The following is a 24,499-nucleotide window of genomic DNA, read 5'->3' on the forward strand; positions in this document are numbered from 1 at the left end:
GTTTCTACCTGTCTTTCTCCTTCTCCCTTCCTCTCTGAAATCAATACAAATATTTTTTTAAAATAGGTTAAGTACAGAGTCACCCTCTGACCCAAGAAGATCTTTGTACAAGGTCCACCACTATGGTTAGCAAAGGGATTGCTTTCCTTTGGCACTGTTGACACTTGGGATAGATGTTTCAGCTATCCAGCCAGGGCTAAAGGGTGGATGATTCTTTTTTCTTTTCTTTCTTTTTTTTTTTTAATATACTTTATTGATTTTTTTTTACAGAGAGGAAGAGAGAGGGACAGAGAGTTAGAAACATCGATGAAAGAGAATCATCTATCAGCCGCCTCCTGCACACCCCCCATCAGGGATGTGTCCACAACCAAGGTACATGCCCTTGACCGTAATTGAACCCGGGACCTTTCAGTCCTCATGCCGACGCTCTATCCACTGAGCCAAACCGGTTTTGGCGGGGGATGGATGATTCTTGATTTGGGATCATCCTGGGAACTGTGGAGGGTTGAGCAATATCTCAGGTCCCCACTGCCTCAATGCCAGGAGCACCCCAGTCATGATGACCACAGATATACCAAGACATGGCAAATGTGGGGGAGCAAACTTGAGTGTGCACAGGAATTCCATGGTGGCCAAGCCTAGCTCTGAGTGTGTGATTCAGCAGGTCTGGGGCAAGACCCAAGAACCTGCATTGATAAAGGTCTGCAGCTCCACTGGTGTGGCTCAGTGGTTGAGTGTCCACCTATAAACCGGGAGGTCATGGTTGATTCTGGTCAGGGCACATGCCTGGGTTTCAATCCCCAGTTGTGGGTGTGTGGGAGGCAGCTGATCAATGATTTTTCTCTCATCATGGATGTTTCTATCTCTCTCCCTCTCCCTTCCTATCTGAAATCAATAAAAATATATTTTAAAAAATTATAAAGGACCCCAGGTACCGCTGGAGCCAGTTTGGAGCCCCACTGCACTGTACTGTTCCTGCAGAAACCTGGAGCCCTGGGCCAGTCTGACTCCGAAGGACCAGTGGCAGTGGCAGTTGGGGGAAGGACTAATATAACAGCTTATCCTGCCTGAGGCCAGAGATTCAGCCATGCCTCCTTTGGTCAGTAGGTGGCAACAGTGACTGCTTGATATTTGGTGGGTCCAGGAAGAAGCGAGGCCAGCATGCAGGGACAATCCCATTTGTCTTGCCAAAACAACAACAGCATGGTCTATTCATGTGCACCAAGAGTACTCACTTGGAGCCAGGAAGTGGGGATTCACAGTGAACAAAATTTCTAGCCCTCATGGATCAGACAACCCAGATAAATAAGATGTCACCAGGCAATCATAAACATTAGGAAGACATTACAATAAAAGGTTGGCCAGGAGAGAACAGGACTACCAAAATAGAGGAGAGGAGATCCTCCTATCCCCCAATTCCACGTGGCCAAGACTTTGGGGAGAATCTGTTGTGGAACTGAGTGCCCAGCCCTGGCCAGTGTGGCTCACTTGGTTGGGTGTCATCACATGCATGGAAAGGTAGGGATCATGCAGGAGGCAACTGATTGATGTTTCTCTCTCACATCGATGTCTCTCTCTCTCTCTTTAAAAATCAATAAAATCAATAAATGTTTTAAAAAGAAAAGAAACTGTGCCTGGTGGGTTGCATCGCCTGCCCCCTGAAGGCTATGGCAATTATACTATGCTATAGAGTTTTCATAATGATGAAATGAAATGATGTAAAGTACTTAGAACCAGAATCGTGTTTGGTTCCAAAAAAGTACTCAGTGAATATTAACCATTATTCAATAGTAATAATGGCTGCCAAAACTGGTTTGGCTCAGTGGATGGAGCATTGGCCTGCGGACTAAAGGGTCCCAGGTTCAATTCCAGTCAAGGGCATGTACCTGCACACCACATTCCCAGTGGGGGGTGTGCAGGAGGCAGCTGATCGATGTTTCTCTCTCATCGATGTTTCTAACGCTCTATCTCTTTCTCTTCCTCTCTGTAAAAAATCAATAAAAATATATTTTAAAAACTAGTAATAATGGCTACTGCCATTGTTACATTATCCTATGCAATAAAAGCCTAATATGCAAATTGTCCCTTTGGGTGGTCATTCAACCAGGAGACCGGGAGTTTAACCACTTGCTATGACATGCGCTGACCACCAGGGGGAAGCAAACAACCTCCCATGGTGCCTGGGCAGGGTGCTGCGACCTCTCACCAGATACCTGGAGGCAGGGGTGACAGAGATAGAGGTGCAAGCTCGCTCTCACTCTGCCTGCTACCCTCCCCCAGGACGCCAGGGCTTGCGCATCTACGAAGCGCCCCCGATGCCCTCTATGCTCAGGTGAGCCTGCCCTACACCCATGTCCCTGTGGGTTCGAGCAGGAGCCAGTTTTTGAGGCCAGATAGGAGAGAGGGAGCTGTCTACCTGGCTTCCATGTGGCACCACTGGGCAGCCCAGAGGCACATGCTGTGCCCCAGCCCATGGCGTCCAGCAGGCCTTGCTACATCTCTGCTTGGGAACTTGGGGCTATGACTCAGGAAGAGGGTGTGTGTGGGGGAGCCCTGGGGCCCAGGTGCTGCCTAGGGCCAGGGATCATCTGGGACCTGCCCTTCCATGCCATTCACTCACACTTCAATTGCTGGCCAGGCCTAGGGACCACACCTGTGCACAAATTTTGTGCACTGGGCCTCTAATATTATTATATCACCAGGGCTCTAGTATTATTATATTAAAGGCCCAGTGCATGAAATTCGTGCACTGAGGGGGGGTTCCTCAGCCTGGCCTGTACCCTCTTGCAGTCCGGGATCCCTCAGAGGGGGGGGGGGGGGTATCTGATTGCCAGGAAGTATTTAAGCCAGCAGTTGGACATCCTTAGTAATGTTACAGAGGTGGGAGAGGCTTCTGCCACCACTGCTGCACTTACCAGCTGTGCCCCAGTGCAGGGCTTCTACTGAGAGGCACTCCCTGCTGTGGGAGCTCACTAACCACCAGGGAGCAGCTCCTGCATTGAGTGTCTGCCCCCTGGAGGTCAGTATGTCAGTATGCATCATAGCGACAGGTCATTCTGCTGTTCATATTAGCCTTTTATTATATAAGATTAGTGTCAGCCTCTAGGACCTGGGAAAGTAGAAAACCCAGCTTGGTTATTTTTGTTTGCAAAAGGTTAAAGGGCTGTGAGCAAAGAGGTTGGGTTTTAGAATTTGGTGACACTTGAGTTTGCTTTTTAGAAACATGTTTTCAGGGAAGAGGAATGACAGTTGGTGGCTGATGAATTGTGTGTGTGTGTGTTTGTGTGTGTGTGTGTGTGTGTGTGTGTGTGTGATGGGGTTGTGGAGCCAGCCCTCTGGAGTCTGGGCAGGAATTCATTTACTAAGAGACCTGTTGGGGCCCAAACCGGTTTGGCTCAGCGGTAGAGCGTCGGTCTGCGGACTGAAAGGTCCCAGGTTCGATTCCGGTCAAGGGCATGTACGTTGGTTGCAGGCACATCCCCGGTAGTGGGTGTGCAAGAGGCAGCTGGTCGATGTTTCTCTCTCATTGACATTTCTAGCTCTCTATCTCTCTCCCTTCCTCTCTATAAAAATTCAATAAAATATATTTTTTTAAAAAAAGAGAGAGAGAGAGAGACCTGTTGGGGGCAGCAAAGAGCTCTATAACCAGAAAACAGGCCACGATGGCACTTTTCCCTCCTTGTCAGCATCCAGCAGGCTTTGATTGACCTTTCTGGGCAGTTAAAGGAAGTCTCCCCCCCGCTCCCACTTCCACTCCCTTCCGGAAAGAGTCCGGCCTGAGGATCACCACGGAAGTGGGAAACACTTGGAGCCCACATGACTGCCCCTTGCAACCTCAGAAAGTAAGCGGATGGCCGAAACCGGTTTGGCTCAATGGATAGAGCGTCGGCTGGGGGACTGAGAGGTCCCGGGTTCGATTCCGGTCAAGGGCATGTACCTTGGTTGCGGGCATATCTCCAGTAGGGGGTGTGCAAGAGGCAGCTGATCGATGACTCTCATCGATGTTTCTAACTCTCTATCTCTCTCCCTTCCTCTCTGTACAAAATCAATAAAATATATTTAAAAAAAAAAAAGAAAAAGAAAGAAAGAAATAAGACTTTGTCAGAGGTCTTACTATTTAAAAAAAAAAAAAAAAAAAAAGAAAGTAAGCGGATGATAAGCTGGGTAAATACGGGCCACACAACTTGCTGGGAAGAATGTGGAGGCTTGTAGGCAAGCCCCTCTTCTCCCATGCACTCATTTCTTAACTGTCTTACAGACATGGACAGGCTTATGGCCACCCAGGCAGTTAGCAGCCAACTCACGCTTCTGGCAGACTCCAGGGCACTTTGGCTATCTTTAACCTTACAGTTGGGAAACAGATTCCATGTTTTCTCCAACCTTTTGGTGCTGGACACAAACTTGTTGCCATGAGTTTTGAGGGTCATGTTACTTGTGGACAATGAACATCAAAACAGAAGGGACTGTGTCCTGGCTGGGTTAGAGTGTCTACCCTATATGCAAAGGTTTTGGGTTCGATCTCTGGTCATAGCACATACAAGAAGCAACCCATGAATGTATGAATAAGTGGAACAAATCAATGTTTCTCTCTCTCTCCCTCCCTCCTCTCTCCCTTTCCACGCATGAATGGCTAGATCCAGGTGCTTAAATAACGTTGAGCATTGACCCTCCTTCTGGGATCTCCTCTCTATTGTTTTGGCTTCATTTACAGACAAGCTCCATTTTGCTGTGTGTCAAAAATGATTCCTGGCAGCTCCAGGCTACACTCTATAGTACACTGAGAGCAACTCTGCTTGTATTTCAAAGTCCCAGGGATGACTTTCATTGGTCTCACTTGAGCCACACGTCTATTTCTCCCCCGCCTCCACTGTGCCAGGGGGAAGAAAATGCTCTGATTGACAGGGCAGAGTTGGCCCTGAGGTCCTAGCACATGAACTGAGAGCTGGGGAGGGACAATTTCCCACAAAAAACTGGGTGCCAAGTCCAGAAGGGGAGCTGGGTGCTGCATGGGCAGGCTGCAGATGCCACCTGTAGGGGGGCTTCCACTTTCGGGGATGTCAATCCACTTCCATTCCCACCCCAATTCAAGTCCTGGAAACATAACCTCAGACGGGCTCCCTCACTCTTTCTGATCAGGGACCAATGCTGAATAATATTCCACTGTGTGATGAACCAAATTGTGTGTATCAACTCACCTATTGATGAATATGTAAGTTGGCTATTGCGGCGAGTGCTGCTGCGGACATGGGTATGGGTGTACAAATCCCTGAGTGCCTGCTTTCAATTCTCTTGGGTATGTGCTTAGAGGAGAACTGCTGGGTCACAGGGTAATTATGTTTAATTTTTTGAAGCAACACCAAACTGTTTTTGATAGACTGCTGCACCATTTTACATCCCCACCTGTAGGTCTTTTTTAATTTTTGAGAAATGAAAAATGGGCAGAAAGTTACAAAGAGATTTTTGTTTTTTTCCGTTAGGGATTCACTTTATTATATGCAGAAAATTTAAGCAGTTTTTAATGGCGTGGTAATCAAAGATCACCAAATTGGTTTTTTTAAAAAACTAATCAACAAACGGGTTTTTTAGACCTGGATTTTTTTTTTTCTTTACTTAGAAATGGGGTTAAACTGGGGTTTTCCAGCCTTTGCAGTGTGGACGTTTGGGCCGGTTCTGTTTAGAGGGAGCGTCCTGTGCACTGTAGGGTGCTGAATGACATCCCTGGCTTCCAGGTGTTGATGCCATTTGATGTCAGGTGCACCATCCAGTTAAGACAGCCACAAATGTCCCCAGACATTGACTCTGGTTGAAGAAAAAAAAAATCACTGGTTTAAACTTGTTTAACTAAAATGAATCACTAGATTTGCTCATAAAATGAGCATGCTTTGTCCAGGAAAGTCAAGAGGTCCTCTTAGCCTTCTGTGCAGATGGGAAAGCTGAGGCCAGGGCCTCAGCCCAGAATTAGAAGGCCATTCCATCCAGGGGGGGCAGCCTTCTCTGGAACTATGTGACAACAGCAAATTTGCTCTGTGACTGCAGCGGGTGTCGTGTGCCCCTCTGATTCAGTTTCCTTACTCTGCTGATTTTCCAAAAGGCCGACTCCCCCACACGACTTCCCCCCCAACCCAGCCCCCCGCCCCATAGGGTCTCGAACCCACAACTAAATGCACGATGGGCGCTCCTGCGATCACGAGACCAGCAACCCTACAGAGGGGCGGAGCGAGGCGGCCGCGGTCGGCCCTGTGGGGATTGTAGTCCCGGCCCCGCCGCCCCCTGGCGCCAACCCCTCCCCTGGAACTACGCTCCCGTCGTGCCCCGCGGCGCCTGGCGGAGGCGGAGCGGGCGGGCCAGTTGCTAACGCTTGGAGAAGCTCAGCGCTAGCGTCCGTCTCCTTAGGTAAGCGCGCGGCCTCCGGGTCTCGGCTGTCGTGTCCCAGGCTCCCGCGGAGGTGGGGCGAGGGCGGCCGCGTGGGGGCTTGGCTTAGGGGGGGATGCCGGCCGCGCTGGGGCGAGGGAGCAACCGTGCGGGGCTCGCGCGCGTCTCCGTCTCGGGCGGACCGGGGAGCGTCGCGTCTGCGCGTGCGCACAGGACAACCCGGCTCCTTGTGCCCCTCTCCCTTCTGCGCTTGCGTGCGCCCCTGAAGCGTGGCGACCAGCCCCGCGTGTCCGGCTGTTTCCGGCGCGTGTCCAGCTGTTTCCGGCGCGCCCCGCCCTCGAGTCATCTCGGCCTACACCTGCCTCTGGGCTGCGGGTTGATCAGCCTTTTGCACGCTTTAGGCGAAGGTCCCTAATCTTGACATACATCCTAAACATGGATGGTCCTTCCTGCTGCTTATAGGGAGTGTGAGTTTTCAAGGCCTTCTCTTACCACGACGGCCGCGGGATAAGAGGTCTCTCCCAAACCCCACAAGGCCAAAGTTCTCCAACTTTTATTGCACAGAAGGCCCACTTGTAGGGTGCCAGGTCTGGCAAACACTCAGGACTCCCCATGAAATTCTTATTTCACAATAACTTTTTTTTTTAGTATGTCCCAAAGATTGCGTGGGACACACTTATACTAAACAAACAAACAAACAAAAAAACAAAAACCACACACAAAAAAAATCCACTCATCTAAAATTCAAATTTAATGGTATCCTGTGTGTTATCTGGCGACTGCACCCTATTGGTGTGTTTGTTAAAAATGCAGCTTTTGGCTCTCTCCTCTTTGTAGACCCAGGACTTAGAAACTGTGAGTGCCTCTGAGGCTCCAGCACTCGCCGTTCCTTCTGCCCAGGTCTCCCTACCCTCGCTGCCTGGCTTCCAGGCCCTGCTCTGAAGAGCCCTCCTGCTGCCACAGATAGGGCACAGGGCCCTAGAGTGGCTGTGGGATTGTTTATCAATCAGGACAGTTCTCGTGGCCTAGCTCACGTTCTATTCCTACCCCCCTGCGTGGTGGTGATGGATTCCCATTTCACAGAGGGGAAAGCTGCAGTGGGGGTCAGTCAGGCAATCTGGTCAGGACACAGCCAGGTGCCGGCTCTGGCCTTCCTAGTCGGAGGTGAAAAGAAGGCCTCTTGTTTGAGATTTACATGGTCACCCGCAGAGCCTGACTCAGCTCCCTGAATAAGCACCATTTGCAAAGTCCCTCCCTAAAGCCAGAGTCCACTCATCCTGGGACCCCAGGGCCAGGGCCCTCCTCTCCCCCCAGCAGGCTCCTGCCCAGAGTTCCCAGGAGTTCCAGCACACACCTGTTTTCCAGTGTGGTGCCTTGGGGCAGCAGGTAGTCTTAAGCTGCTGAGGGGCCTTGCAATTAGGGATCCATCTCCCTGGTCCACTAGACCCTCCAGGACCTGCCAGTGCAGTTGAGCGCTTCTGGCCCTGGACAGTTGGCACCCAGGACAGAGGGACCATAAATGTGACCAGGTTGCCTGCCTCCCCCTGGAGACCAGAGCACAGATGTTATTAGGAGGCAGCTACAGCTGCAGGCAGAGGAAATGAACACACCCAGGAAGGGACTGGGCAGGACCTCGTGGGGGTGGGTTGTAGGGGTAGTCGGGTGTGTTTAAGCAAAAAATGTGCAGTTTCTGTTTGTAGGTGGACTGGCATTCCCTGCGGGGCTTTTGGGATGGGGGCTCCGGTGCTCTCGGTGGAACCTGTTCATTTCTCGTCTGTAGAATGGGCTCAGGACCTCTGCCTTACAGAGGGACTCGCAAAGCAGTCGGTGAGCTGGTGAGCAGCAGCTATGTGCCCTGGTCAAGAGCCTCCACTCAGGGCGCCTGGCCTTGTCCTGCAGAACGGGGACAGCCCACTCCTGCCTGCCAGTTCGTCGGGAGGAGTAGGGAGCCCATTGGGGAAAGCGTGAGGACTTGGACATGGTGTTGCGTAACGGCTGCTGTCTTCCGACGCGCTGGGCCTTGTCTGGGGCCTGCTGACCTAGTGACTCGCCAGATATCCTTTCCTCTCCCCATTTTTTTTCATTGCAGTTTTATTGGGATACAGTTCACATGCCGTGTAGTTCACTCATTTAAAGCGTGCATTTTAGGGGTTTTTAGTATAGTCACAGGGCGTGGAAACGTCATCACTATCTAACTCCAGACAATTCCATCACCCCAAAAAGAAACCTGTCCGCATCAGCCGTCACCCCCAACTCCCTCCCCCGGTCCCTGGTAATCAGGCATCTACTTTCTGTCTCTGTGGATTTGTTTGTTCTGAACATTTTACATAAATGGAACCACACACTGTGTGGCCTTTTGTGTCTGGCTTCTCTCAAGAGCATCATGTGTTCAAGGTTCTTTTGCCCTGCGATACGTGCCAGTGCCTCATTCCTTTTCATGGCTGCGTAATATTCCGGTGTTTTCACGGACCACATTGTGTTTATCATCTGTGGGTGAACACCCATTGCTTCCACCTTCTGTCTGTTGTGAATCCTGCTGCTGTGAACACGTGTGTACAAGTTTCTGTGTGGAAGAGCGTTTTCAGTCTTTCTGGGCACATGCCAAAGAGTGGAGGGAAGTTGCTGGGTCAAATGGTGATCATCCTGTGATATTTATCCGCCCTCTCTAAGGCCCAGCCAGATGTGTCCCGAAGGCAGCCTCCAGTATTTGTCTTTTGTTTTGTTAGATCAGTGGTCGTGAGTCACATGCAGCTCTTTGGCCCCTTGAGTGTGGCTCTTCCACAAAATACCACGTGCAGCCAAAACTGGTTTGGCTCAGTGGATAGAGCGTCGGCCTGTGGACTGAAAGGTCCCGGGTTCGATTCCAGTCAAGGGCATGTACGGTACCTTAGTTGTGGGCACATCCCCAGTAGGGGGTGTACAAGAGGCAGCTGATTGATGATTATCTTTCATCGACATTTCTAACTCTCTATTGCTCTCTCTTCCTCTCTGTAAAAAATCAATAAAATATATAAAAAACAAAACACACACACACACACAAAAAAAATACCACATGCAGACGCATACGTACAGTGCAATTGAAACTTGGTGGCCCATGCGCAGAAGTCGGTTTTCGGCCTGGGCGAGTCCATTTTGAAGAAGTGGTTCTAACGCCGAGCCACACTCTAGGGGCCAAAGAGCCACATGTGGTTTACAAGCCGCAGTTTGCCGACCACTGGGTTAGACAGAGGTTGCACTTTTAGAAGGACAAGTCAGACTGTGTTTCCTTACAGACAGAGAACTTTTGTGGTCCAGGGAAGGCCATGTGGGGCGTGGGATCCTGGGCATGGTGTGTGCTCGGAGCAGATTTCAGAATTGCCATTCTGGACTCTCCTGTGGGCGCTGCCCAGCACAGGCATTGTGGGCACATGAGGGTACCCTTCATGATTCCACTTTTTATGGCTGCCACTGGCATCCTAATTCAGTATGTTGTGAGCCCAGGACACTCTTGGTGGGCCAGGACCTTACGTGCCCTTTGAAGGGCCTGGGTTAATAAATAAATGAGGGCGCATGGAGCTTAGGAGTAAGCCCGGGGCATGCCAAGGGCAGTAAAAGCCTGTGGGGACCCTTTCACGTCCCTCGTGGTTCAGGGTTCCCGTTCAGGGTTCGAGTTCTGGGGAAGGGCCGCACACAAATGAAAGAGACTAGAGGAAATTTAATTTGGCGATATGGGGGGCCAGGCAGGAGCCCACCTCTAGTGGGAGGGCTGCCACTAGGCTCTGGCCTTGCTGTCCCTTTTATTGAGACTGTGGGATACACCCATGACCCTTGAGCAGGTTTGGGATACACCCATAGCCCTTAGGCAGTAATAAGTGGATTATCATATCAGTAAGGATTTATATGATTATTTGATGGGGAAGTTGCCCCAGTCACCATTGTCTCAATTAGATAGGGAGTGGTTGGCTCTGACCTTTCAGAGCTTCAGGGTTGACCAGCCTTTTACATCTTTCTATTAGTGAGACAGTGATCGGTTTCCGGCAAAAGCCCACTGTCGTAAAATGATTTCAACACTTTCTTGTCCGCAGGGAAGAGGAAGGAAGGGCTGGTCTACTCCAAGTGCCCAGCTGGGCAGGGTGTGCTGGCCTGGCGGCTGCATCCTAGCTCCTGAATCCAATTGAGGTTTTCTGTGACTTATCTGTAACATTCTCCAAGGCAGCCCCGACCAATAGGAACAAGAGGCACATACATAATGTTAAGTTTTTTAGAAACCCCATTTTTAGAAAGTACAAAGTAATGGGTGCAGTTAATTTTAATAATTTTAATTAACCTAAAACATGTAGTGTCATCACTTCAACACATAGTCAATATAAAAACAATTAATAAGGTAGTTTATGTTCTTGTCTTCGTATTAAGTTTCCAAGATTCAGTGTGCATTTTTGCTCACAGCACATCTCAAAGAAAAAGGAAAAAAAAAAGTCACTGGCGGTTTAAACTTTGCAAATCAAGAGTAAATCAAGAGTTGGTAGGACCTGAGTGAGAACATGACCAGGGATGCGTTTTACTGGGGCTGGGGCTCTTGGACAAGCCCTCAGACTCAGCACACTCCTAGGACGGACTCCTCGGCTCGCCAGGCCTCCGGTGGCTGACAGATGATGCTCTGCTCCAATCTCTGTCTCCCGCAGTCGGAGCCCTGCCAAGGATGGATCCCCTGGGCTGCGTGGAGCAGCGTGAGGATAAGAAGGCCAAGAGCCCAAACGGAGAGCCGGCGCCGTGGCAAGCCCTTCCGGTTCTGTCCGAGCAGCAGTCCAGGGACGTGGAGCTGGTGCTGGCCTACGCCGCACCCATCCTCGACAAGCGCCAGACTTCACGTCTCCTCAAGGAGGTGTCGGCTGTCCACCCCCTGCCCGCGCAGCCTCACCTGAAGAGGGTTCGCCCGAGCCGCGATGCCAGCCGTCCGCACGTGCCGGAGATGCTGCTGTGCCTGGCAGGGCCAGGGGCGGGCACTCGATCGCTGGCTGAGCTCCTCCCACATCCGGCGGTGGATCCCCGAGGCCTGGGGCAGCCCTTCCTGGTGCCTGTGCCTGCCTGGCCACCCCTGACCAGGGGCCAGTTTGAGGAGGCGCGTGCCCATTGGCCCACATCCTTCCATGAGGACAAGCACGTGACCCGTGCCTTGGCTGGGCAACTTTTCTCAGCACAGGAGCAGGCCGAGATGCAGGGCCACATGGAGCGCGCTGTACGGGTGGCACAGCAAGCGGCCGCCAAGGGCCTGAGGGCTGTGGGGGCTGTGGTGGTGGACCCGGCCTCAGGGCAGGTACTGGCCACGGGCCATGACTGTAGCAGCTCGGCCAGCCCCCTGCTGCATGCCACCATGGTGTGCATTGACTTGGTGGCCCAGGGCCAGGGTCAAGGCACCTATGACCTCAGGCCCCACCCTGCCTGCTCCTTCACCCCAGCCTCGGCCTCCCAGGGTGTCCAGGCCATCTCTGTGCACACACTGGAAAAGGATGTGGACACGGATGACAACGGCCTCCCCTATGTGTGTACCGGCTACGACCTCTACATCACCCGCGAGCCCTGTGCCATGTGCGCCATGGCCCTGGTGCACTCCCGCGTGCAGCGAGTCTTCTATGGGGCACCCTCTCCTGATGGTGCCCTGGGCACCCGCTTCCGCATCCACGCGCGACCGGACCTCAACCACCGTTTCCAGGTGTTCCGGGGTGTGCTGGAGGCCCAGTGCCGCCAGCTGGACCCCGACACGTAGGGGCCACGCTTGCTGGCTCCAGACTGTTCTTTGCTCTCCCAGCCTCAGCCTCCTCACAGATCCACGTGGGCCCTGGCTCCTCGTTGTCTAAGGGCTGCGATCCTGTCTGGATCTCAGGGACGTGCCTCCCAGCCCCCGGAACCCGTGCCTACACGTTCCGTTGGTGTGTGGTGCTGCGTTTCTGCTAGAACAAGCTTTCCCTGGGCTGGAGCATAACGAGGGCCCAGCCGGGCCTCCTCCCTGGGCTCTCAGGCTTCCCTCCTTGTGCCGCCTTCACCCCGAGTCCACGGGTCTCCTGGGATTGTATCCCCTTTATCTCAACTCTGAACCATGAAAATAAACTCGGCCCTTAAACCAGGTTGGTGTCTGTTGACAATTGTGGGGCTGCCTCCGTCGAGGGCCTGGGCGTACACAGCTGGAGGGGGGCTTCTGAATCCACTGACCAGAGCTCTGCCCGAGCCGAGTGGTGGGTCTGAAAGGGTGTTGCTGGCTTGGGTGTGTCTGGGCTCAGCTGATCGGAAGGCTCCTTCTCCTTCGGGCTGTCCCATTTCTGCTCCATCTCAGGTGGCAGAGTGTCCTCAGAGCAGTCAGCACTAGAACCAAGTTGTTTGTTTGGGGCTTGCGGCAGGCTGTTTGTCCATCCAGCAACCATGCACCGTCTGACCACAAAGGCGCTTCAGGGTTTCCAGGACATTCCTGTCCCAAGCGATGCTCAGGCTCCTGGGGACGCTCCAATCTTGTGGGGGCAGTGCGGGCGGGACTCCATCTGAGAGCCAGTGCAGTGCCAGACATGGGTGGGGCATGAGCCTGCCTGCCTGCCTGCAGGGAGAGCCAGCCAGGGCATGACAGAGGGTCTCAGTGGGAACATCGCTAAGCTGAGGGATGGGCCCCGTGGAACTCAGTATCCCTGGAACCTTCTTGCCTGGCGGTAGGTGAGGAATATTCCCAGTGCCTAGCCTCAAGCATGGCTCCTGGCCCCCTTTGGTGCCACGGGTCCCCTGGAGCTTCACTTGGGTTGCAGTGGGGTCCTCAGTTTTGCAAGGCTCATGGGGCAAAAACTGCAGAGCAGATTGTGTGAACCCAGTCTTGGCGATTTGGGAGTTGGGCACTGCAGCCATAAAGAGGCACTCAGAGCTCTCTGTGGACAAAAGGTGAGGAGGGTGAATGGCAGGAGGGCAGGAGGGGTGGTCACTGGGATCCCAGGAATGTCCTGGCTCCAGGCTGGCCTGTGGGTGGCAGGGGCTGCAGGCTAACCCCCTCCCACCATCACAGATGCTGCCAGAGGTGAAGCAATGACACATTTGGGCACATGTTTGGGGTGGCCTTCCAGGCAGGAGCCCAGACACCCCCGTGGATAGCCTGGAGGTTAGAACTCCAGCCACAGCAGCCGCACAGGCTTACAGCTGGTGTCGGTCACCTGGCAGCCGAGTGATTGTTGCTGTTTCCCCTCCAGGTGGCTGTGGGCTTCAGCCTCATCAGGTCATCACATTGGAAATGCCAGGTGAGTCTTTCCTGGGCGCCCGGGGTTTGCGTCTCGGTTCCTCTGGGAAGTGCCCTCCCGCGGGGGGGTGGGATGCCGGGCAGACCCCTTAGGACCGCTGTGGGCGCACACCTCACGCTCCTCCCCCCGTGATGGTGTGAGGCGCATCCTGGCACTGAGGGGATCACAGGGAGGCACAGGTTCTTTTCTTCCTTTTTAAAAATTGATTAGAGAGAGAAGAGAAACATTGATTGCCTCCCATACATACCCCAACCGGGGATTGAATCCACAGCTGAGGTGTGTGCTCTGACCAGGAATGGAACCTGAAACCTTTTGGTATATGCGATGATGCTCCAACCAGTTGAGCCATCCGGCCAGGCCTTGTGCCTGGGCCTTGTTTTATTGTTGACACCACGGGTGGGCACTTTGATTTGTCACCTGGGTTCATGCCTATACACATGAGATGATGCCCTCATTTCCTCATGAAGTCTGCAGTGAGCCCCAGGGTGGCCTGCCTTGTCCTGCTTGAAAACAGGGGCAGAGCATACAACCCGGGTTTGGTGGCCCATGGTGACCCTGTTGGTGGCAGAACTGGGATTTGAACCCGGGCCCATGGATTCCAAGTCAGTGCAAAATGTTTATTTTATTGATTTTTTTACAGAGAGGAAGGGAGAGGGAGAGTTAGAAACATCGATGAGAGAGAAACATCAATGAGTTGCCTCCTGCACACCCCCTACTGGGGATGTGCCCTCAACCAAGGACCATGCCCTTGACTGGAATCAAACCTGGGACCCTTGAGTCCTCAGGCCAACGCTCTATCCACTGAGCCAAACTGGTTAGGGCCAGTACAAAATGTTTTACCAAGAAAACAAGGTTGAAGGAGCCTCAAGATTTAGCCAGTTTTCTGCCTCCTTCCTGTCACAGTGCGTGCTGATGGGACCGACTGTTGGAAACACCCTGTTCTTGCTGTGGGGGTTGGATGTCAGTCAGGCAGGAAAAGGGGTGCCCTGCCTTGTCCTGGGAGCCAAGGGAGCAGCAGGACTAGGGAATCGATAGCTGGGTGGGGACTGTTGTTGGGGCCTTGGGTGCATGGCCGGGCACTCTAAGTGGGGTTTGTGACCAGAGCTGGGCAGATCCCTCTGGGTGGGCTCACTGGGAGGGCGGAAGCTGGAAATCCTGCCTCCCGTGGTCTCCTAGGCAAGGTCAGGACACTTCCGGCTTCTGTGTTACTTGGTAAATGCCTGAGTTTTTCAGTGGCCAACAAGGTGTGGCTACTCCAGCCTTCTCCTTCCTCCAGCCTCTGATCTCGCTGCTCCAAGACAGGAAGGACCTCACCTCAGGGCCTTTGCGAGGGGAGGATCCTCCCCCAGAATCCGCTGAGCTGCCTTCTTCACTTTCTTGAGTCTTTGTTCAAATGCCACGCCTGACCCTGCTTTTAAGTCAAAGCTGACACCCCTAGCACTGTCCCTGCTGGCCCCCACCTGCTCTGGTGGTTCCTCTCTCCAGCACTCGGCATGTCTCAGCACTCCACATTGACACCCACCTGTCGCAGTGATTGTTGGTCCCCCCTGTTGGGATGGAGCGGTGCGTTGTGTTTGGTTACCCCCGTAGGCAGGTACTTGGGACCACGCCCAGTGGCCTTGGGGGTGAAGTGAAAGGACATTGAGAGGCACCAGGCAGCACTGACTTTACCATGCTGCCGGTCAAGTCCTGTCTCAGAAAAGACATGTTCGCGTCCTGACCCCTGGCACCTGGGATTGGGACCTATCTCATTTGGAAAGAGGGTCTCTGTACGTGTGTTAGTTAAAGTGGGTCACCCTGGAGTAAGGTGGTCCTAATGCAAGGACAGGTGTCCTTATATGAAAAGGGAAATTTGAACACTAACACAGGAGGAGGCCATGTGACCATGGAGGCAGACACTGGGGTGATGTGGCCGCAATCCAAGGATCTCCAGAGCCCCCAGCAGCTAGTAGGGGTTGGAAGGACCCTTCCCTGGCCACAGGTGTTAACAGCATCTGGGTTCTGCCTCTGAGTCTGTGTGAGTGTCCTGTGATGGTTCTAAGAAGTCACCACAAATGTAGTGACTTACACAGGATTTATCAGGAGTCTTAACAGACTAAACTCACCTGGCTAAACCCAGGTGTGGGCAGGGCTAGTCCTTCCCAAGGTTTTAGGGAGAACCGTTTCCAGCCTTTTCCAGTGTCTTAGAGGGCACATCCCTGGCTCGTGGCCCCTTCCTCCATCTTCACAGCCAGCAGCTCAGCCTCTCCCATCTCTGACTCTGACTCTCTTGCCTCCCTCTTAAGAGGACCCTGTAAGGACACTGGGCCTCCTGGGAACCCAGGTTCGCGCCCATCCTATGGGCTTTGATTTAATCCATCTGCAAAGTCCCTCTGCCGTGTGAGGCAACGTGTCTACAGGTCCCAAGAACAGGACAGGGACATCTTTGGGGCCTCGACTGTGCTGCCCCCACATGGCATAGTCTCACGGTGTTCTGTGTCCCCACAGAAAAGGAGAACAACTTCCCGCCGCTGCCCAAGTTCATCCCTCTGAAGCCTTGTTTCTACCAGAACTTCTCTGATGAGATCCCCATTGAGCATCAGGTCCTAGTGAAGAGGATCTACCGGCTGTGGATGTGTGAGCAGTGGGGTTGGCTGGGAGTTGGGGGTTGGGGGTTGGGGTCTCCCCAAACCACTGCAGAGACCCAGGCCAAGCCAGGTCATGAAGCTGCTCCATCCTTGGGCTGGGAGAACTTGAGGTTTTTGTAGTAACTCTCCTTTCTGATAAAATTCTGTCCCAGAGGCGGCATGGTGTGATGGACGGAACAGGTGGGCCATTGGGCAGGAACCTTTGTCTCTCTGAGCCTCTGGCCTTTGGTCCCTGTGTGGTGGGTGGAGGTGCTTGTGCCCTAACTCCCAACCCCGGCTGAAGCCTCTTTGCCTCCCCTATCCAGTCTACTGCGCCACACTGGCGGTCAATCTCATCGCATGCCTGGCCTGGTGGATCGGAGGCGGCTCGGGAGCCAACTTTGGCCTGGCCCTGGTCTGGCTGCTGCTCTTCTCCCCCTGTAGCTATGTGTGCTGGTTCCGGCCTGCTTACAAGGCCTTCCGGTAAGTGTGGGCCTGGCCATGCCCTCATGGGGCCTTGGAGTGTCTGTGTAGCAGTGGGTTCAAAACTGAGTAGCCAGGATGCCCCCAACTGTGTGTGCACATCTCTATGCTGATTCCTGCTCTGCAACTGTCACCCTAGCCCAGGTGCTAGTACCATCCCTTTCTCTTGTCCAGTTCGGATGACAGCTTGTATCGGGGTCTGTGCACTACAGCCCACAGATGCCTATTGTATTGTCTTTTAATAACTTTATTGAGTTACACCTCACATTCCATACAACTCATTTACCTAGCATTTGAGTGTTTCTAGAGTCTTCACAATGTTGTACACTCATCACATCCAATTCCAGAACGTTTTCACTACTTCAGAAGAAGCCCCACCCCCCCTTAGTGGTCACCCCTATCCTCTCCTCAGCCCCTGTGGACATAACCTGCTTCTATGAACATTGGCCCCTAGCCAGTCCCCTGCTACTCAGGTGTATTACTCCTAGATGGTCCCTAAACCCCATCCTTAGGAGGTAAGAATTCTTATACTCCTTTCCAGTAGGAACGATCATGCAGCATCTTCTCAGAGGGGCAGTGTGGTAGGCCCCTGTGGGCAGAGATTGTGTGAGCATGTGTGCAGTAATTCATGCATGTCCTACCTGAAGAAGGGAGAATATTTCTGTGTGGCTGTCTCTGCCTCACATTCTCCTCTGGGCGGTTGTTACTAAAAGGCCGGGGCAGCCATAATGGTCATTCCTCTCACTCCAGGGCCGACAGTTCCTTCAATTTCATGGCATTTTTCTTTATCTTCGGAGCCCAGTTCGTCCTGACCGTCATCCAGGCTATCGGCTTCTCAGGATGGGGTGCTTGGTAAGTCAGTGAACGTGGCTTCTATGATGGGTGTTAACTGTAGACATGTGCGTGAATACATGTGTCAGTCAGTGAGGCTGAGACTGTAACATAGTCCCCAACTGCTGACAGCTGATGGAGGACAGACATTTACTTCCTGCTTTTGTAAATGCCCCAAGGAGGTGCGAGGTGGAGGGGCAGGGTGTCTGCTCCACATTGGTACCCACTGCCTATGAGTGCTTGATTACCAGCCACGCTGGCCACAAGGAAGAGACTGGTGGGCATGGGCCAGCAGTGTGTCCTAGGAGGTAGGCATGGACCAGCAGTGTATCCCACCATCTAGAGCAGGGGTCCTCAAACTTTTTAAAGTGGGGGCCAGATCACGGTCCCTCAGAGAGCTGGAGGGCCGGACTATATGAACTACTAATTCCTACTGTAACACCTCGGCTGCGCTCACTGCCCAAAAAACGTGGTGGACCAGATCAGACTCCTCTGCGGGCTGCATGTGGCCCGCGGGCCGTAGTTTGAAGACCCCTGATCTAGAGAGAGATCCGATCTTCTGTTTGCTTGATTTTAGGGTATTAGATGACATTTCCATGGCCCCTGTACCATGTAACAAATTACTTCCAACTCAGTGACTTAAAATGAAACACACCTCATTTCCAGTTTGGGGGAGTCCAACGTGCATCTCATGCTCTAAACTAAACCCAGGTGTGGGTGGGTCTGGTCCTTTCGGAGGCTCCAGGAGAGAATCACTTCCTGCCTTTTCTAGCTTCTAGGGTGCTACATCTCTGGCTCATGGCCCTTCCTCATCTTCACAGCCAGGCTAGCATAGCCTTTCTGACTGTTCCTTCTGCCTCCCTCCTGCGAGGACCCTGTGAGGACACTGAGCCCCCTGAGTACCTATATGCCCTTGATTGGAATCGAACCTGGGACCCTTCAGTCCCCAGGCTGATGCTCTATCCACTGAGCCAAACCGGTTTTGGCCAAATCAGTGTTTTTAATACATTCACAACATTGTATGCAATCATCTAATTCCAGAACATTCCATCACCCCTCTCATCAACAGTCACCCCTTCTTCTCTCCAAGCCCCTAACCACTATTGTATTTTTTGTCCCTGTGGATTTGCCTGTCCCGAGCATGTCACATGAATGGAATCACATACTGTGTGGCTTTGTGTGTCTGGCTTCTCTCTCTGAGCATGTGTTCAGGGTTCATCCACATTGTAGTGAGTGCCATTGCTTCCCTCCTTTCCATGGCTGAGTGATATTCTATGTGTGGATGGACCACACTCTGTGTATCCATTCATCAGCTGATGGACACTTAGGTTGTTGTCTATTTTTTTTGCTATTGTTAGTAGTGCTGCTGTGACATTCCTGTGTGTTTTTGTGTGGACGTGTGTTTTTCTTTTGAGTGTATACCCAGGAATGGCATTGCTAGGTGACAAGGTAACTGTTTTAATTTTAACCTTCTGAGGAACTGCCAGATTATTCCACAGATTTTACAGGCTGTGTCCCCTGCTGTCTTTTCTCCTGTTCTGTCCCTCTCTCCCTAGTTCTGGCCCCTTGTGCCCCTGGCTGAGTGGCTCTGGGGGAGCACCTGGCACCCCCTGTCTCCCTTGTTCTCTGCACTGTCCCTGCCCTCTGTGCCAGGCCTCTCTCTATCCTCCTGTTCCCTGCGCTGCATGTCTTGGCCTCTCTGGATGTGGTTGGGGTATAGTAGACTTACTCTATTATCTGTTTGTGGCTGATTGAGGCCAGTTTATCACCCGCTGTTGCTAGAGATGTCATTCTGGGTCATAGATAAGCTTGTTTTGGGGAAGCTGGCAGTTGCCAGCTCCTTGGTGAGTCTGGGAGGCGGTGTCTCAGAGCAGGCTCCGCATTCTACAGTCCCAACTGTAGGTATGATCACCCTCCTCAGAGACCATGATCCTCAGGCTTCCCCCCCGCTCTCTCCCCCTACTCAGCCTCTTGTTCTAGGGCCCCAGATCTGGTGGGAGATCTATATCAGAGGCAGTGCCTCCTCCCCTCCAAGAGCCTGAAGATGATCCCCTTCCCTATAGGACAGGGTTCAGCTGCCCACCTTAGCTGCCTTTCCATTTCTACCAGTGCCCACCTGAGCCCTCCATTGCCCAGTTTTGCTCACACCCCTCTAAGTGCAAAGCAGTGTATGTAGAATGTTCCTCCTTCATTCACAGAGCAGGAGCGGGTACTGTGTTTACATGTGCCTGTAGTATACACATGCATGTTTTCGTAAAGATTCTGTGGAAGGATACATAGCAAATAGATCACTTTGGTTCCCTCTTGAGATGGGGGGTGGGGTTGGCAGGAGAGAGACTGTTTATTGTATATTCTTTTAAATTTCCTAATCTTTGAACTCTGTGGTTTTACTACTTGTTAAGAAAAAATATTCTCAAAAATACTGTGTTTCTTGACTTCCCTTCCCAGAGGGAGCATGTATGAACAGATGGACATTCTTTTTCACGTGGGCCCATGGTGTTCTTATTTCATAGGCCCTTGCTGTGCCAGCTGAGCCTCAACTTCCTTCTCCCCCTCTTATTTTTTACCATCTCCTTAGTAATCTGTCGTGTGGCTGTAGCATAATTTACGTTCTTGTTCCCAGCCAGTGGACAGGCAGGGTACTCCCAGTTTTTCATATTTCAAACAATCGTTGTAGTGTAAGTTCTTAGAATTAAAACTTTTGGGGTAACAGTCTTTTTATAGATAACGTCCCATTGCCCTCCAGGAAGGGTGTACACTACCACTAACAGAGTGGTATTCGTGTCTCCATTTCCTCATACACGTGACATTGGCCCATACGATGGTAGGAGAATGACACTTGTTCGTGTCTTTAGTGGTGGGTTTGAGCATCATTTTGTGAGTTTATTTACCCCTCGGTAGTCCTTGCGCGAATTTCCCACTGCTCTGCAGGTCGTTTACCGTTTCCTTTTTCGGAGCTCTGTGCATAGGAAGGGGAGCGGTGCCTTGCCCGGCAGGCATGCTGGAGCCCACTCTCTCCCTTGCAGTGGTTGGCTGGCAGCCATCGGGTTCTTCCAGACCAGTGCTGGAGCTGCCGTGGTCATGCTGCTTCCGGCCATCATGTTCACGATGTCAGCCGCCGTGATGGCCATTGTGATCATGAAGGTAAGTCCTCTGGGTCCCAAGACATTCAGCTTCTTCCCATGCATCCTGTCACCTGACTATCCTGGCCCGGGGGCTCGTCTAATCCCTGTTTCAGGAGCAAGGGACAGTACAGTGTCCGGGAAGTGACATGATTTCCTTCAGCAGCGAAGTCTCTCTGAGTCAGGACCCTCAACTGCTCAGGCGAGGACCCCACCTGTCTGCCCCCAGTGGCCTTCCAAGGACAAAGGAAAATGGCACAGTATCAGCTGCTACTGACTACACACACCTACCTTTGGGTGTGTCCCCAGCACCCACAGGTCCACACTGCTCGATCTGCCCACACTGGCTATGTATTGGCACTTGTAGTTAAATTCAAATTAAGTAAAATGAAATAAAACAGCTTACCCCACATGCTCAGCCAGGGCAGGTCAGATCAGCCTTTCTGATGGTGGGGAGTCAGTGGTCTGTCCCAGGGGTCTCTGCTGTGGAGATCACTACTATCACCCAGGGATGGCTAGGTGCGCCGTCTTGGGCCTGACACTCCGTGTCAAGAGGCCATCAAACGACTGTCATACAAGTTTCTTGTGGATTTCTCCATTCCAAGCACTGCCCAAGAGTACCCAGAGCCGCCCTCCAGGCACGGGGTGTCGGGTAGGGGTAGTCACAGGAAGAGATAAGCCCCAAATCCATGACAGGACAAGCCTCTCTCCATGACAGACGTGCTGTGGGCCTCACGTGGCAACAGAGGTCAGCACCAAGGGGCACCAGGGGCTGTGGCTCACAGCTGGGTCTCCTGAGTTCACAATCTTGGATTCTACATGTTTTCTAAAGTTTCCAAAAAGACTTTCTGTGGCTTTTGTACTTCCTTTAAGAAAAATACAACCTTAAATGTGAGCGGCCTCCACATCACTGATCTTTGTCCTCTGCTACCACCCTCTGCTCTGCAGGTACACAGAATCTACCGGGGGAGCGGTGGAAGCTTCCAGAAGGCACAGACAGAGTGGAACAATGGCACTTGGCGGGACCCGCTGTCCCGGGAGGCCCAGTTCAACAACTTCTCAGGGAATAGCCTGCCTGAATACCCTACTGTACCCACCTATCCAGCCAGTGGTAGCCAATGGCCTTAGAGGGAGCTGACTAGTCTTGTTGCTTGCCTGCCAGCACCGGCCCTCTTCCTTCTCCCTATCCACTCCTGTAGCCACGTTGGGTCCGATGAAGCCCTAAGCATCTGTCCCTTGTCCCTCCCCGGTGGCAGGTAGGCTCTTCCCCCAGCCAGGATGGCAGCAGGGGTTGGTGGCCACCGGGACCTTTTCCAGGTGGGATGGCAGACCCCAGCAGCTCTCAGGAACCCGTGCCCATAGCTCATCTCACATCCAAGAGCAGAAGTCCTTGCAAGCACTGCCCAGAAGCCAGCTGGCCCTACCAGCCAGCAGAAGGATGCCTCTCTTCTGAAAACTTTTGGTCACATAATGTCCACTCCCTTTGGGGTCTCAGAGGACTGATTTTGGGCCTCCCTAGGAAGTCGGAAGGAGGCTGGCTGCCCTCCATGCCAGTGCTGGGGATGCTAAGAAGGGCTCCTCAAATTCACCCCACTCCTGTCAAGGCCATCACCCTCGTCCAGTGCTCAGGAAGAGGGAGGTTCTTCCCTGCTGGTGATGTAGACACTTGATATACAGCTGGGTGTTCAGCATTTTGTCCTGAGTTTATCCATCTGTAGCAGGGGGCTCACGGGGATGATCAGAGGCTAGTTCACTGCCTCAGTGCCATGATCTCAGCTTTTCCCTGTCCACCTGTCCCAGTTCCTCTGCACTGGTCCTCAGCTGCTGTTCAGGACCATTGACCAGCTTGCTGCCAGCCTTTCTATCCACAGTCGCTCGCTCTCAGAGACGCTGTCTTCTCCCATGTGTTAGAACTCCCACGCCTGTGCTGGTTGTACCTGTGCAGGGAGCCTCAGCAGGATGTTCACTGAAATCCAAAACCTGGGACTGAACCCATTGGTGGGGACATGGGCTTCTCTCCCCACTGTGCAAACAGGAAAACAGGTGCATCTCATCAGCGTGTGTATGGCCCCGAGGATACCATTGTCTAGAGGTGTGAGCGCTGGGCCAGCCACTCAGGCTGTGGTACACACTGCCCCTTTCTGGATGTGTGAAAGCAGATCACATTTCTCAGGAGAACAGCCTTTTAGGAGGAAACAAGATGTGACAAATCTCTGTGCCTTACTGAGGAATCTACAAATTCTTTTCTCAATACTCCTAGTTCCTTCTGAGATGGAGGAACTGGATGTTGTGTGGGTATTGCCACAGCACCTTTGTGAATGGATGGGCTGAGAGGTGGCCTGACGGCCTCTCAGCCCCTGTTGCCCAGGCTTCCAGTAATGCTGCCCCTTGGCTCCTGACTGCCTGCCCCTTGTCACAGCGCACTCTGCTGGGTGCCATCCTCTCCTGAGGCTCCAGTATGGCCGAATGTGTCCGTGTTTGCTTGCTTTGCTTTCTTGTGCCGAATGCCACATGGTGTCTAAAGGTGGCCGAGGTCCCTGAGGAAGCACCCGGGCCTGGGTCCCTGAAGGACGAGTCTTCCTGGAGGGAAAACAAACCTCCAGTTTCCCAGGTTCGCATTGACATCCCAAGCCAGCTTCCTATGACTGACCGACGGCTCGCACTGAACAAATTGTGGACCGAATCTCATTGTGACTGGGTGCCATTAGGAATGGAGCCAGGTAACCAGGTGTAGAATGAACCCCACTCCCCACCCCTCTGTACATGGCACCTTGGTTACCTTGTAACAGGTGTTTTTGTTTTTTGTGATTATGTTTATTTTGTAGTTTTTGTTATTGGAAAATATTCTGGAAATAAATACATCCTTTCTGCAGCAGACCAAGCCTCCCAGGGGCTGTTTGGGGTGTGTGTATGTGTGTTAAGTGCCCCAGTGTGTCCCTCAGACAGAACGCCACCAGGACGGCCTGTGCACCTGGACCCAGTTTCCACCGATAGGCAGACCTGGCCCTATAAGCACCGAACCTCCCTGTGCACCAGGGACGGAGCCCGTTCAGCCCCGCACTGTGCACCCAGGCATCTCCCTCAGAGTGTCCACACCTCACTGCAGTGTGGCTTCCTTCAGGTCTTTCTTTTAAATCAACTTTTCTCCACATTCAGTAGTTTTCATCCGAAAAAGGAAATTCACAGAAAATAGAAGTTTGCTTTTCATAAAGGAAAAATAATGGGAGGTGTAGCTGGACTACAAGCGATTCCTGTTTTACAAAGGCTTTGCCTCAGGGCCTGCCGGTAGCAGAGTGAACACCCCCATACAGACACAGGAGAGAGTGGTAATCTTTAATTTTTTAAATATATTTTATTGATTTTTTACAGAGAGGAAGGGAGAAAGATAGTTAGAAACATTGATGAGAGAGAAACAGGTCAACTGCCTCCTACACACCTACTGGGGATGTGCCCGCAACCAAGGTACGTGCCCGCAACCAAGGTACATGTCCTTGACTGGAATCGAACCTGGGACCTTTCAGTCCGCAGGCTGACGCTCTATCCACTGAGCCAAACTGGTTAGGGCAGAGCGTGGTAATTTTATTCCACAGGACACTACCACTATGGGAAGGAAACTAGACTTGGAGAGGAATTGGACACTGTCCCCCCCAAATTCACACGTGGAAGTCCTCACCCTCTGTGACCTCAGAATGGAACCTTATTGGGACAAGAGTCTTCTGCAGGTGTCCTTAAGGTGAGGTCATACTGGGGCAGGGTGGCTCTGATCCAAGTCAACTGGTGCCATATGAAGGAGACATTGGACACACACAGGGAGGTGCTTGTGGAGATGGGGGCAGAGATT

The 24,499-nt window shown here is 52.4% G+C and overlaps 2 protein-coding genes across 2 annotated transcripts; both read left to right on the forward strand.

Moving 5' to 3' along the window:
• Positions 1 to 6,314: 6,314 nt before the first annotated feature.
• Positions 6,315 to 22,588, forward strand: SCAMP4 (secretory carrier membrane protein 4). Its single transcript, XM_084883766.1, has 7 exons — positions 6,315 to 6,393; positions 13,569 to 13,616; positions 16,104 to 16,232; positions 16,549 to 16,705; positions 17,456 to 17,557; positions 20,563 to 20,680; positions 21,607 to 22,588. The coding sequence occupies exons 2-7, from the start codon at positions 13,610 to 13,612 to the stop codon at positions 21,784 to 21,786; spliced, it is 693 nt and encodes a 230-aa protein (XP_084739892.1). The 5' UTR covers positions 6,315 to 6,393; positions 13,569 to 13,609; the 3' UTR covers positions 21,787 to 22,588.
• Positions 6,328 to 12,472, forward strand: ADAT3 (adenosine deaminase tRNA specific 3). The gene is made up of 2 exons (XM_084883765.1): positions 6,328 to 6,393; positions 11,034 to 12,472. Exon 2 carries the CDS (start codon positions 11,051 to 11,053, stop codon positions 12,113 to 12,115), a length of 1,065 nt encoding a protein of 354 aa, XP_084739891.1. The 5' UTR covers positions 6,328 to 6,393; positions 11,034 to 11,050; the 3' UTR covers positions 12,116 to 12,472.
• Positions 22,589 to 24,499: the final 1,911 nt, after the last annotated feature.

This window comes from Pipistrellus hanaki, assembly GCF_964339955.1.
Source record: "Pipistrellus hanaki genome assembly, chromosome: 5".
Classification (NCBI taxonomy): domain Eukaryota; kingdom Metazoa; phylum Chordata; class Mammalia; order Chiroptera; family Vespertilionidae; genus Pipistrellus; species Pipistrellus hanaki.

Excerpts from the sequence above, each read along its gene's own strand:
- ADAT3 (XM_084883765.1), top strand. The coding sequence starts at position 11,051 with ATGGATCCCCTGGGCTGCGTGGAGCAGCGTGAGGATAAGAAGGCCAAG.
- SCAMP4 (XM_084883766.1), top strand. Across the intron at positions 16,706-17,455 it reads CCTGCTTACAAGGCCTTCCG|GGCCGACAGTTCCTTCAATT; the intron begins GTAAGTGTGGGC and ends CTCTCACTCCAG. Across the intron at positions 17,558-20,562 it reads TTCTCAGGATGGGGTGCTTG|TGGTTGGCTGGCAGCCATCG; the intron begins GTAAGTCAGTGA and ends TCTCCCTTGCAG.